This window comes from Microcaecilia unicolor, chromosome 3 (assembly GCF_901765095.1).
Source record: "Microcaecilia unicolor chromosome 3, aMicUni1.1, whole genome shotgun sequence".
In the NCBI taxonomy this organism is placed as follows: domain Eukaryota; kingdom Metazoa; phylum Chordata; class Amphibia; order Gymnophiona; family Siphonopidae; genus Microcaecilia; species Microcaecilia unicolor.
Genome location: NC_044033.1, coordinates 280,199,251 through 280,211,692, shown reverse-complemented (window position 1 = coordinate 280,211,692; position 12,442 = coordinate 280,199,251). Strand labels below are relative to the sequence as shown.

Here is a 12,442-nt window from a genome sequence, read left to right as displayed (position 1 = left end):
GGTAAAAATTACCTGCTGTCCGCTCCGAGCTGTAACGAACTGGTGTCCCAGTGAGTAGCTGCAATGAACGTTTAAATAAACGTCGAAATAAACGCCTTTAAGGACGTTTAAAAAATTTTTTTTTTTTTTTTTTAAACGGAGCCAGCGGGAGGGGGGAGAAAAGGAGGGACCTGGCACCACCAGGTTTGCACTTGCTCAAAAGAGCCCTCAACCCCAGGCACTCAACAAAACCTAAAAATTAGGCTTGGAGGCCTAGCCAGAGCTGCTGCTGTGTGTGACCACCACCTGCTGAGATAGAGAACATACTGAGGAGTTTCCGGCAGCACATGACCACATATAGGGAGGCAAAAGTTTGCTCTCTATCTCCACCTGCTGGTAGATGGACACAACCCACCAGTCTATGGATTGATCAGCTTGATGATATGGAAGCAGCCATTTGGACACTCGATGCCTGTACAACACCCAACTGCGATTCCACCACTGAAACAGTCAATGCTGGAATCGATGGCACAGGTGCAAACTGCACTGCAAAATTTTGCCTGTGTGTGGCTCGGGCCAGTTGAGTTCTTGTCTTCATACGAAGACAAAGAACACTGGTAGAGGTGATCAGGCCCTAGACAATGCATACACAAAGAATGTGTATCATTGCCTGAAACAGTTCAGCTGTACTGGTCACAGCGCTGAAAACCGATGGCGGCTAAATCCAAAAATTCTATGGTGCCAAAATAAAGACTAATAATTCCCTAATAAGGGGACACTTTTACTAACAGCAGAGTTTTTCTCATAACCAATATCAATCGTTCTCCAGAGAATTGAATTTGTATATATCAAATATTCAACTTTATTTAACTACAATATAAATGCAATACATACCTTTTAATACAGACCCGTATTTCAATCTCTTCATCAGGAGGAACAAAATATCCTTCAACAAATAAAGGCACATATTGATCAATGCCTAGCATATTCTTATCAATATAATAACAATCCATTCACATAAAGAAACTTAAATCATGGGCTGCTTACCGAGGGGAACCAAATCCTGCCCCCTTCTCTTCTGGTACAACAACCAGATTACCCCCAACAACCTTTGCTAGAATTTTATAAGCAGGACCCACTTCCCCTAATTGGAATTCATTGAACACCAGCCAATTAAAATTACCACTCAATCTCTACATTTAAACCATTGGGAACCACTGTGCGCCACGAGAAAATTAACCTTTGTTCTTGCATCCTCAACGCTTCACTGACATCACCATCTCACCTCAGAGTCACATGAATTAATGATGTGAATTGAAACTCCTCTACGGAATGATTTGCTTCCTGCCAGTGGGCCACTAGTAGGGCTTCCAAATGCCCATTTTTTATGCAGCTTAAATGCTCAGCTATACGCTGTTTCAGCTTTCTGCTCGTTTGCCCTATGTAATATAATTAGCATGGGCATATTACGCAGTACACCACCCGCTGTGTCTCACATGTGGTGCTATGCTTAAAGAAAAATTTTTTCGTTGAAGCCGGAATGAGTACGTGATCAGCGGTCACTGAATAGGCACAACACACAATTGCCACAAGGGGAATGGGTCCCATTCAAATTATCACAATTACAGTTCAAAAGCTCCCCCATATTTACACTGCGCTTATAAAGCGACCCTTGGGCGTTCTTGTAATTCGGCGTGAACCGCTAATGCGTCCCAATGTTTATGAATTATTTTATCAATAGCTGTAGCCTGAATGAATGTGGTATAACACACACCGAGGGGCTGATGCTTGACACATTTTTGGGCAAAAAGAGCCAATCCCTTTGCGCATGCAGCGCCCATTTATATGCCCTTCTGATTACACCAACTGGGTAACCCGGCTCAATAAATCTATGTTGCATCAATTTAGCCTAATATTTATATTCATGCACTGTCGAGCACTGGTGCCTAAGCCGCGTGAACTGACCAACGGGAACCCCCCCGTCTTTATTTTGGCACCATAGAATTTTTGGATTTAGCCGCCATCGGTTTTCAGCGCTGGGTGATATCTAGAATAAAGCAAGATAGTGTTTCTGTTTCCTTTCTGTAAATAGTAGTAATAAACTTGTGATCTAACGTTTTCACAATCTTAACATCCAAAAACTGAATTTCAGAATTCTGTATACTAACAGTAAACCTGATATGGGGATCACACCAATTGATGTAGTCAATAAAGGCTTCAAGCATCTCTCTGGTACCCCTCCAAATGGAAATGATGTCATCAATGAAGCGTTTCCACATAATGATGTGGTCATTATACATAGAAGGATAAACATATTTATCTTCGAATATAGTCATGTATAAGCATGTGATTGATGGCGCGACAGTAGCCCCCATGGCTACCCATCTGATTTGGATATATTTAAAAAAAAAAACAAAAAAAAAACTTTTGCTGAAATTCAAAATAATTTTTACAAATAATATAGGTTAGCAATGTACGTAATAAGGCCACCTTATCCACTAGGATGGCTGCCTGTTGAAAATGGCAAGCTACATCCAAAGCCAAATCCTGCGGGACATTAAGAGTATAATGCCACCACATCCATAGTATTCAATAGAACATTGCGAGTCCCTACGGGCCCCTTCTCATCTAACAACTGAATGAAATGCATTGAGTTCCTCACATATGAATCCGCCCGGGTTACCCAAGCCCTTAGAATCAAATCAATATACTGAGACAGGGGCTCCAGAACTGAGCCCCTTGTAGATACTATGGGTTGCCCCGGGGATTAACTAGGGACTTATGAATTTTAGGGATGAAACATATGTATGGGCTCTTCGGATGCTGACAACACAAAAAGTAGCTTTCTGTGATAAAATCCCAGCTACTACCAATGCGCCCGCACAGTCAGCTATTTCCTTTTCCAACACATTTGTGGGATCATTATCAATGGCTCTGTAATATTCAGTTTGTTGCAGCTGGCCAATACCTTCTTGTACATATTTATTATGGTCCATCACCAAGATGGCACCACCTTTGTCAGCCCTTTGAACTATGATGGAAGTATTGTTCATTATTTCTTATAAGCTCTTCCGCTGGGCAAAAGACAAGTTATTTGTTTTATTAATGCTGCTGCACTCCACTGCTGTCACATCCCTCAGTACTAGCCTCTGAAATGCCACTATGGAAGCGTCCAGGATACCGGGGGGGGGGGGGGGGGGAGAAACTCATCAAGATTTTTTGCTGGTCTTAAATCAATCTTCCTGCTCCTGACCCCTTTGACCTCCAAAGAACACCCTTAACCGCCAGTGTCGTTATGCTCATATTAGCCCTCTCCTCAAGTCACTTCACTGGCTTCCTATCCGTTTCCGCATACAGTTCAAACCTCCCCGGGAACTCCGTTCACTGGGTAAATCTCGCTTATCTGCACCCTTCTCCTTCACTGCTAACTCCAGACTCCGTTCCTTTTATCTTGCTGCACCGTGTGCCTGGAATATACTTCCTGAGCCGGTACGTCAAGCTCCATCTCTGGCTGTCTTCAAATCTAAGTTAAAAGCCCACCTTTTTGATGCTGCTTTTAACTCCTAACCCTTATTCACTTGTTCAGAACCCTTAATTTATCATCCTCGCTTTAATATTCCTTTATATCTTATTTGTCCTGTTTGTCTGTCCTAATTATATTGTAAGCTCTGTCGAGCAGGGACTGTCTCTTCATGGTCAAGTGTACAGCGCTGTGTACGTCTAGTAGCCCTTTAGAAATGTTAAGTAGTAGTAGTAGTTAACTGCAAATCCCTAAAAAAATCTATATAGCCCCTGCCTCGTGGCAAAAGCATCATAGGAATCAATATACATAAATGGCGAGTGTCGTACTCACTCGCAAATGCGCAGTAGAGACCCTCTCTGCCCCGCCCCCGCGTCAAACGAGGGTGGAACAGAGAGGGTCTCTACTAAGCATTTGCGAGGGACACCGCCGTCACTAACGCTCCCCCCATCCGGAGTCGCCGCCGCCACCCACCCCCCGGTCGGGCCCTCGCTCCACTATTGAAACAGCGAGGGCACGCAGCACACAGCTCTGCTAAGCTGCCGTCGGCCTTCCTTCTTCTTCTCTGCCTGTGTCCTGCCCTCGACGACGTTACGTCACACGAGGGCGGGACACAGACAGAGCAGAAGGAAGGCCACGGCAGCTCAGCAGAGCTGTGTGCTGCGTGCCCTCGCTGTTTCAACAGCGGAGCGAGGGCCCGACCGGGTGGAAGGCGGAAGCTCCGGGGGGGGGAAGGACCCCCCATACTAGCCCGTTTTTACGGGCTGAACGGCTAGTAAACAATAAACCCCTATTTAACACTTCCTCTTGAATAGGGGTTAGTTCAACAGAGGAAATGTTAACGTTACTTACTTTCGATTTACTTTCTTGGGTCTGGCTCCCGTCCTGGACTCGTCCATTTTTTGTTCCACCACCACCTCCTCTGATTGATTGGATACTCGTAAAAAAGAACTAGGAAGCTCATATTCGGATAGACCTACCCCATGGATCCAACTTAAGTCCCTACATCCTGCAACACAGCAAATTAATGGACCATTTTGGACACTCTTACCCTTCCCTCCTTTTTCCATGTATACCCTGTTCTTTTGATTCTTCCTGATCACTACACTATAATGTATCTGTATATTCACCGGATTGGCAATTGCCTCTACGGTTTGATGTAAGCCACATTGAACCTGCAAATAGGTGGGGAAAATGTGGGGTACAAATGTGATAAATAAATAAGATTAGATAGTTTTAATAGATAATCGTAAAAGAGAACTAGGTAGCTCATGAGATAGTTTTAATGTGGATTTACTTCTATGATCATTTTGTTTAGCATTGGTGGCGCCACTATGTTTAACATCATCCTCACCTGAGGAATCACTACACGACATCTTAAAATTCACCCATCTAGAATTACCCTTCCCTTTCTTAAATTTCCGCTGCTTATCCATCCAACTATGCACGTATCCTTTTGTATAATCATACTCAACCCTTCTAAATTTGGTGATTTTAAGGGCTCTTTGTTCTTTCCTATACTTATCCATAAGTTGAACATGATCCTCAAATGTTTTTCATATTCATTATTCCCCTGTACACAGTTCATCATATCTTGTATAAAGGTATGTACTGCATTTATATTGTAGTTAAATAAAGTTGAATATTTGATATATAAAAATTCAATTCTCTGGAGAACGACTGATACAGGCCAAAATAAAGAAACAACACTACAAAGAAAAAGTGTGCACTAAACCCTTTTGATTCAGAGCCAATGCCAAGAAAACGTAGAGAAAAGGGAAAAAAATGTTTTTTTGTCATTTTTTTATAAAACACAAATCTCACGCAGAAAAATCAAGAGAGGTACAAATCACTCAAAAAGGCAAATTCACAGACACTGAGGATCGTGACAGAAATGCATGCACTCCTCATGGTGGATGGAAAAAAACTGTTGATCCCACACTCTAGTAGTGTACGGGAGGGAACTTGTGCATTCATGGTAGGGAAGCTGCATGAGCTCTTAAAGGCATTTAGAGCTTGTTAATGTTCCGCACCAGGCAACACAGGTCATGTCACCCACATGTGAGAAAATTAGCCTGCTTGTCCTCCAAGAATATTAGTCTAGCAGCATTATTTTGTACTGTCATTTTTTTAGACGAAATTTCAGACAGCCTAGACAAATGTCAAGCTGCCCTATTAAGCTTTGGACCCCCAATTCAAATGCCCGAGGCGTGAACATATTTCTAATTTTCCGCAATTTCTTCATAAGAAAGTTTCCCTTATTAATGCATTTATATCTAATTCTGGAGATGAAGAGCTAGACATTGTAACCCCCAATATTTTAATATTTGTTTCAAACTTAAAATTGGAATTATTTAATTTCAAGATGTTATCATTCCAAACTTCTGAAGTTCGTCCAATCATTAAGAATTTTTTTTCTTTATTCAGTTTTTAAACTAGTAGGGAAAACACTGACCTCTGCAAGAAGCAGTGAATGTGTCCCCTCGCCCTCAACTTCCAACTTTTCTTTCAAACAGCAACTGGTTCACCAGAGCAAAAAACTGCCCTTGGGAGCCACTGAATTAGCATATCTGAAAGGGCTCCTCCTATCTGGGTCCTAGGCACAACAAACCTAGATTCTCTATGCTTTTAATCCTGCCCTAAAAATATTGTTCTCTTCCACTGCACCTCGCTCTGTGCAGCACCAAAGATGGCTCAGTTCATGGATCAGCTATCAGAGAACAGAACTATCATGTTTTGGACATATTCTCCTTCTGTAACTTGCAGACCTCACACAGTGTATGGAACACATTCTTTGAATTCTTATGAATTAGATTTTTCAGCAGTGATATTATTATGCACTAAGGTTAGGCCACTACAAATACTGAGACTGATGGTCAATATTTTTTACACTTTTCAGCTTTTATACATTGAGGCGTATTTTCAAAGCACTTAGACTTACAAAAGTTACAAAGTAACCTATGGAATTTTGTAAGTCTAAGTGCTTTGAAAATGAGACCCATTGGCTGTATTTTGCCCTAAAAGTTCTAATGCTCCATTTTATTTCATAAAAGAGTTTTCTTTAGGCCTAATATTCAAATAATGCTGCCTAAATTAGGCTCCTAAATGAGCGTCCTATTTCCAGCAGAAAATTCTTAATTTAGAGCTTAAAAATTATGCTTATAAATTTAGTCCTGAACAAGAAAAAGCAATACTGGGCCTTCAGGTGAACCACCAAAATTAACCAACAGAGTTTGTTAAGGAACTGCACTGGCGTTTCTTTTACCTACAGCTTTTACTGAAAGACTACACTAACAATTGCCACGCATGGGGCAAAATACCCTGATTACCTGGTTTACTCCAATATATTGTGATCAAATCCATAAGAACGCTTTGACCCCTGAGGCAAGTGCCGAAACACGGCCCGTGTCGGGTCACTTCTCAATAAAAGAACTGCATTTCTCCAACCTGAAGGCCCAGTATTGCTTTTTCTTGTACCCTCTCTTCAGTCACCTTATAAATTTAGTCCTGCCATTCATTTGCTAGCTTTATGAGCCAAGTGCAATCAGTGCAAAGCTCCTAAATTCTTTGCCGGTCCTAAATCCAACCCTGTTGCCACGCACTTTTTATGCTGCTAAATTCAGCCTGTGGTGATGAGCGTTTTTTTTTTTTAGCTGCCACTGCCATTATTCCTAGATATTCAATGCCATGTCCAAAATAAATAAATAAATAAATAAAATCAATGATTTGCCTATCATTTTAGCATTTCCTCATAGTAGATAGACTGGTTCTCCCAACTATACTGAAAGCATCCATGTATACTGTAAAATACCAAACATAAAAACTAACTGTGGAAATGCTCTCCTGATCGAGTATCAAACAAAATAAAATTACACAGAACAAACACACTCCTGCAGGCACCAAACGGGAAAAAAAATACTTGTACAGAAACATTCAAGGGAATACAACAGAGGGTTAATCTACCATCTCTGCTCTAAACAGTGTATTTTCCTGGCCATGTGTGTGCTTTTACTATAACACTTCCTCAGAGTTGCCAAGTAACCCAGTTCCAGAAGGGAAAGTATTTGGGCTAGTCCTGGCTTTAAACTTACATCCAAAGCAGTGTGGGATTTGTAGTATCTAATTCAACCCACTGAAATCTGTGCTGCAAGTTCCATAATGTATCATGAGTAGAGAGGTGTGGTAGCCTTGTTAGTCCACTTTTAAAGGTAATCAATAGAAATAAAACAAAATAAAACATGGAAAAGAAAATAAGATGATACCTTTTTTATTGGACATAACTTAATACAAGAAATGTATTAAGTTATGTACAATAAAAAAGGTATCACCTTATTTTTTTTTCCATGTTTTATTTCTATTGATTACCATAATGTATAAGAATGAGACTGGCACAAATCCACCTCCTCGAACTGAGTAAGTGGGATTCTCTGCCTCTTAGCGTTAGTTACTACTGAAAAACGGGCTCCACATGCTCTACGAGCAGGACTTTTAAGTAGTAGTAGTAGACTTGCGTATGGGCCGTACCATGCAGACGCCGCTGCTCCTCCTCAGCCATTAGCATGCAATGAAGATTCGCCTCCAGGGCTCTGCTCAGTAGGTGTCGCGCCCTCTTACGAGACAAACAATCAGCAGATGTCAAACCCTCCTGCACTAGCTGCCAGAAGAAACCGTAACGCTGCGTATCCCTCGTGCTCAATGGCCATAGTACCCGCTCGGGCAAAACACTTAACAGTAAGAGACTCCGGTTCAGGTAACCACAGTCGCTCCCACTTTCCGCTTCCCCCCCTAGCAGTCCATCAGAAACTAGCTGCAGAGTGTCCCCATGCTGGCTTAAAACCAGCAAGAGCCGGACGGCCACGACCGCCTCTGCCTCCCGTGGTGCCTGCCGCAGCAACCTTAAGGCTGTCCGCGCAACCCGCTCCAGCACCGCTCGGGTCTTAGCCGTCTCCGCGGAGACGCAGAGCAGAGGCACTACCGCCCCAAGGGCTTCAAATGCCGCCTCCACGCGAGATCCTACCTCAATGTGCTCCAGCATTTCGACGAGCGCCGCCTCCATCTCTGCCGCGGCGGCGCCACCCACGCGCACGGCCAGTTCGATCTCGCAGAGTTCGGCGCAGTGACGCAACACCCCACAGGCAGCCCTGGCCGCCCGCCGCCCCTCCAACTCTTGCAACCCGGCCTCGCGCAATAGCGGTAAGCAGCGACCAAGCGCAAGCTCCCTCGCAGTTTTACGTAATAATGCCCAGCAATCGACACTTTGTTTTTCGGAGTCATTTGTGGCCGTGCCTCCAGCTTCTTGCCGAGAGAGTGCCTGCGGTGGCGCTTCGGAGAGCCGTCGCAGTAGTAAGTGGAGAGTTTCTAGCTTTTCAGCAACGGACAGCATGGGAGCACCTGAGTCCCATGTGCCCAGCTCCAACAACAGAGCGCAGGGATCCCGGCAGTACGCGAGAAGTGCGTCCGCGAGCACAGCTTCCATGATCAGTCTTCCAAGCGTGACCTAACCGTCTATCCCAGTAAGCAGTGCGCCTTAGGCCCCGCGCTTTCCCACCGGCGACCTACTCTCCTAGCTGCCGACAAAAAAAAAAAAACAAAACTTTAGAATTTCTGTATAATGTGTTGTGTTGATCTGTAAAATGTTTCGATCTATCGAGTTAAAAATAGGGATATGAACGGATTACGTCTAGCCGCAGTTTCTTAAAGGACTATTCAATCTTGCTGCTACTGTTCAAAAGCACGGAGAAACTCCTACGGAGCTTCTGCTGAACTTGGGGATGGCGACGGCGGGGAGGGGTGCGTGGCTGCGACGCGGTGATGACGTCATTTGTCCTACCTCTTCTTGTTTCGCGGTAAGAACTCGTGAATGTTGCTGAATAAATTGTACATTAAAAAAATATTGTGTGGGGTACTCTCTGAATGATATTGGTATCTTTGTTTCTGATTACCTATTCTACCTTGTGCTGATGTGTTCCAAACAGTTCTGAAGTAGTCTGTGGACTTCTGAACCTTACTGGCATATATAGGACCTGTTTAAATCAAAGGTACAGAGAATGGAGCATCCCAAAGAGTGAGATCTAGTGTCTGCCCAGCCACATAACAGGCTAGGCGTTCATCTAGGATGATAGAATTGGGAGAGATGGGTAGAAGGCAACATGGCTTGTGAGTGTGACAAGTTGTGAGAGGGACTGGTGAAGCCACATCCTACCTCTTTCTGGGCATTTCCATCCAAAATAACAAGGGGTGCTGTGTAAGCTCTGTAAACACAGACCCTGTTCAGACATTGTAGTCCAGGGGCAGATTTCCTGTTGGTGAGAGTCAGACACAGCATGTGTTTGTAGCCAGGCCAAGTGAGGTGGAGGAGATGCTGATGCTGGCCATGTAATAGGGAGAGGGGAAATGCTGAACTACAGGGGTGGGGTGCACAGCAGATAGTTCGCCTCAGTGCTTATTTTGGGTGGCTATGTCCCCATCATCTGACCAAATAAAATTGTGTAACCCACCGGAGGTTGCACAATACTTACATACCTATGGAAAGTCCAAGCAGGTCGTGTTCCTATGTGCAGATTTTGTAACACTTAATTTGGAGTTCTAACCCACAGTTTAGGAAACCCTGACTTAGGTTGTCAGATACGCTTGTGCCATTCCTGGTGAGATTGAAGGCCAGAAGTTTGAGGGGGGGGGGGGTTTCAGGTATGTCTGGGTTTTAAATCTGGAAATATTTGTGTCATATTCCCCTTGCAAATGAAAAAAAAGTGGCATAAAATATTTTATTTTAAAAATTTATAAACAGCACCTTCTCATTATTCTAGACGGCTGGCATAAAAACATACATAGTAAAATAAAATGAACTCGGGGAAGGGGGAGAGTCATGTGATGCTACCTAGCTGAGCGGACATCCGTCAGCCCTGCTGTATTCGAAGTATGCCAAAAATCATGTTTTAATTGGGTTATGACTCTTTCTCCCCCCCCCCCCCCCACAGCTAAAAGTTACTGTCTCACTGAGGGGATTTTCCAGGGCAGCAGGGGACCCAACTGCGGTTCCATTTGTGCAGGCGTGACACAGTATGCCAGTGAAGACGTCCTGGGCCGTGAAGAACTATATGCACACTACAGGCCCCAAGATGGCAGTGGCACAGCCTAGCTTGCCGATAGTTACCTTGCATGAAGAAGCTGTCCACAAACTTACAAAACAGCTAACAGTGATGAGCAATTCTCAAAGCTGTAGGCATCAGCTGACGATATTAAGGAGAACCTGGAGCAGCAGAGTTCTTGGCTGCAGCAGGCCAAGAGAAGATTATCCTGCCAGGAGGACCACGTGGATTCCACTGAAACGAGACTGGCGACGGTGGAGGCCCAGTGTAACCAACTCTTCCAAACAATGGACAACCAAGAAAACCAGAGGCCAGAGAAATAAAATCCAGGTCATTGGTTTGCTCGAAGGAGTAGAGGACAAGGAGGTATGGGATTTCATTAAAAAACTAGTAAAAAAAGGCCCGTTTCTGGCTGAAATGAAACGGGCGCTAGCAAGGTTTTGCGCAGAGTGTGTATGTTTGAGAGAGTGTCTGTGAGAGTGACTGTGTGAGAGTGAGAATGTGCAAGTGTGTGTGACAGAGAGTGGGTGCGAGTGCGTATGTGTGACAGTGAGTGTCCTTCCCTGTCCCCCCTGTCAGGTGTCAGGACTGGGGGGACTGTGGACAGTCATGAAGGCAGCCCCTACCAAAATAATGAAAGCAAGACCATTTGTATAATAATCACTGCATTCCAGAGAACAAAATGGAGCAAGTTCCCACATGCTATCTTTTGCTTTCTGTATTCAGTAGCTGACAGGCTTGCTAGACTTACCTAAGTGGCTGCAGCTGCAATATACTGAAAAGAAAGCAAGGAAACCTATGAGACGTAGATACGGCCATCCCCTTGGCCTCTGACGCTCCTCCGTTCTTCTATTTGACTTCCCTCTGATAGGTCTGTCATTCGGTGTGACGCTCCTCCCTTTTCCTGTTTCAGTTCCCTTTGATAGGTCAGAGCGGTACAGCTGTGACACTCCTCCCTTCTCTGATAGGTCAGGGCGGGGCAGAGATGTAGTGTGCTTAAAAATGGTTACAGAGCTTCGAACATACAAACTGTTGAAGCCTCAGAGTGTGCTTTAGAACGTTGAGGGTGCTTTTTACGTGCAGAGGGGGCGTGGCCTACGGCCCAGATGGGTGTGGCTGAGACTGAGGGTGAGTAGTCCAAATAGCCCAGCCTACCAGGAGGACAGGAGCAGGACAGATGGAGTGAGCTTCAGAACGTCTGAGGGGGGATTTTATTTATATAGATGGTTCCCTAATCATATGGGCTTCAATCTCTCAGCTGAGGAGATGATGGTGGACCATGTTCATCGTAGGCACTCTTAGAGATGGCGAGCAAAAGCCCCAGCCTCTTATGGTCCAGGTACTTATGCAGGCTTATTGTACAAAACGGCAAACGGAGTACAAGGGAGCAAAGATTCTCCTGTTTCAAGATTATTCAGCGAGAGTCTCAGAACAACGGAAGCAGATGGGGCAGCACTGCAGACATCTTTTCACCAAGGGGGTCTGTTTCCCTCTCCTATACCCTGTAAAGGTTTAGGTGACACCCGAGAATAAGACCCTGTTCTTTGCTGATCCTAATGACCTGAAAGCATTTATAGACCGGTTGCAGTAGGGCTGATACCTGTGTGCAAAACTATTGACTCTTTTCTGTTACTGCATTTTTTTTTTGCTACTGGAAGCATTCTCATTGATGACTGAGCAGATCTCGCCAGTATCTCCAGTGACTCCTGTCACTTGGTTGCTGGCTGCAGGAGGAGCAGCCTTGTGGGACTAATGTCCATCTGGACTTTTGTGTCCCAGGGGTTCAGCATGGTATCTGGAGGATGTTTCCAAGTGTGCACTGATCTTTCATACCAGTCGAGGTGAAGGGCACTTG

General features: G+C 44.3%; 1 protein-coding gene across 1 annotated transcript in view; it reads right to left on the bottom strand.

Moving 5' to 3' along the window:
* The window catches only part of TARBP1 (TAR (HIV-1) RNA binding protein 1), a 919,966-nt gene extending 910,645 nt beyond the window's left edge, over positions 1-9,321 (bottom strand). Inside the window, exon 1 of the mRNA XM_030198123.1 lies at positions 8,024-9,321. Within this exon, the coding sequence (XP_030053983.1) occupies positions 8,024-8,975 (952 nt within the window). The 5' untranslated portion in view covers positions 8,976-9,321. The remainder of the gene's footprint in view (positions 1-8,023) is intronic.
* Between the last annotated feature and the right edge of the window lie 3,121 nt (positions 9,322-12,442).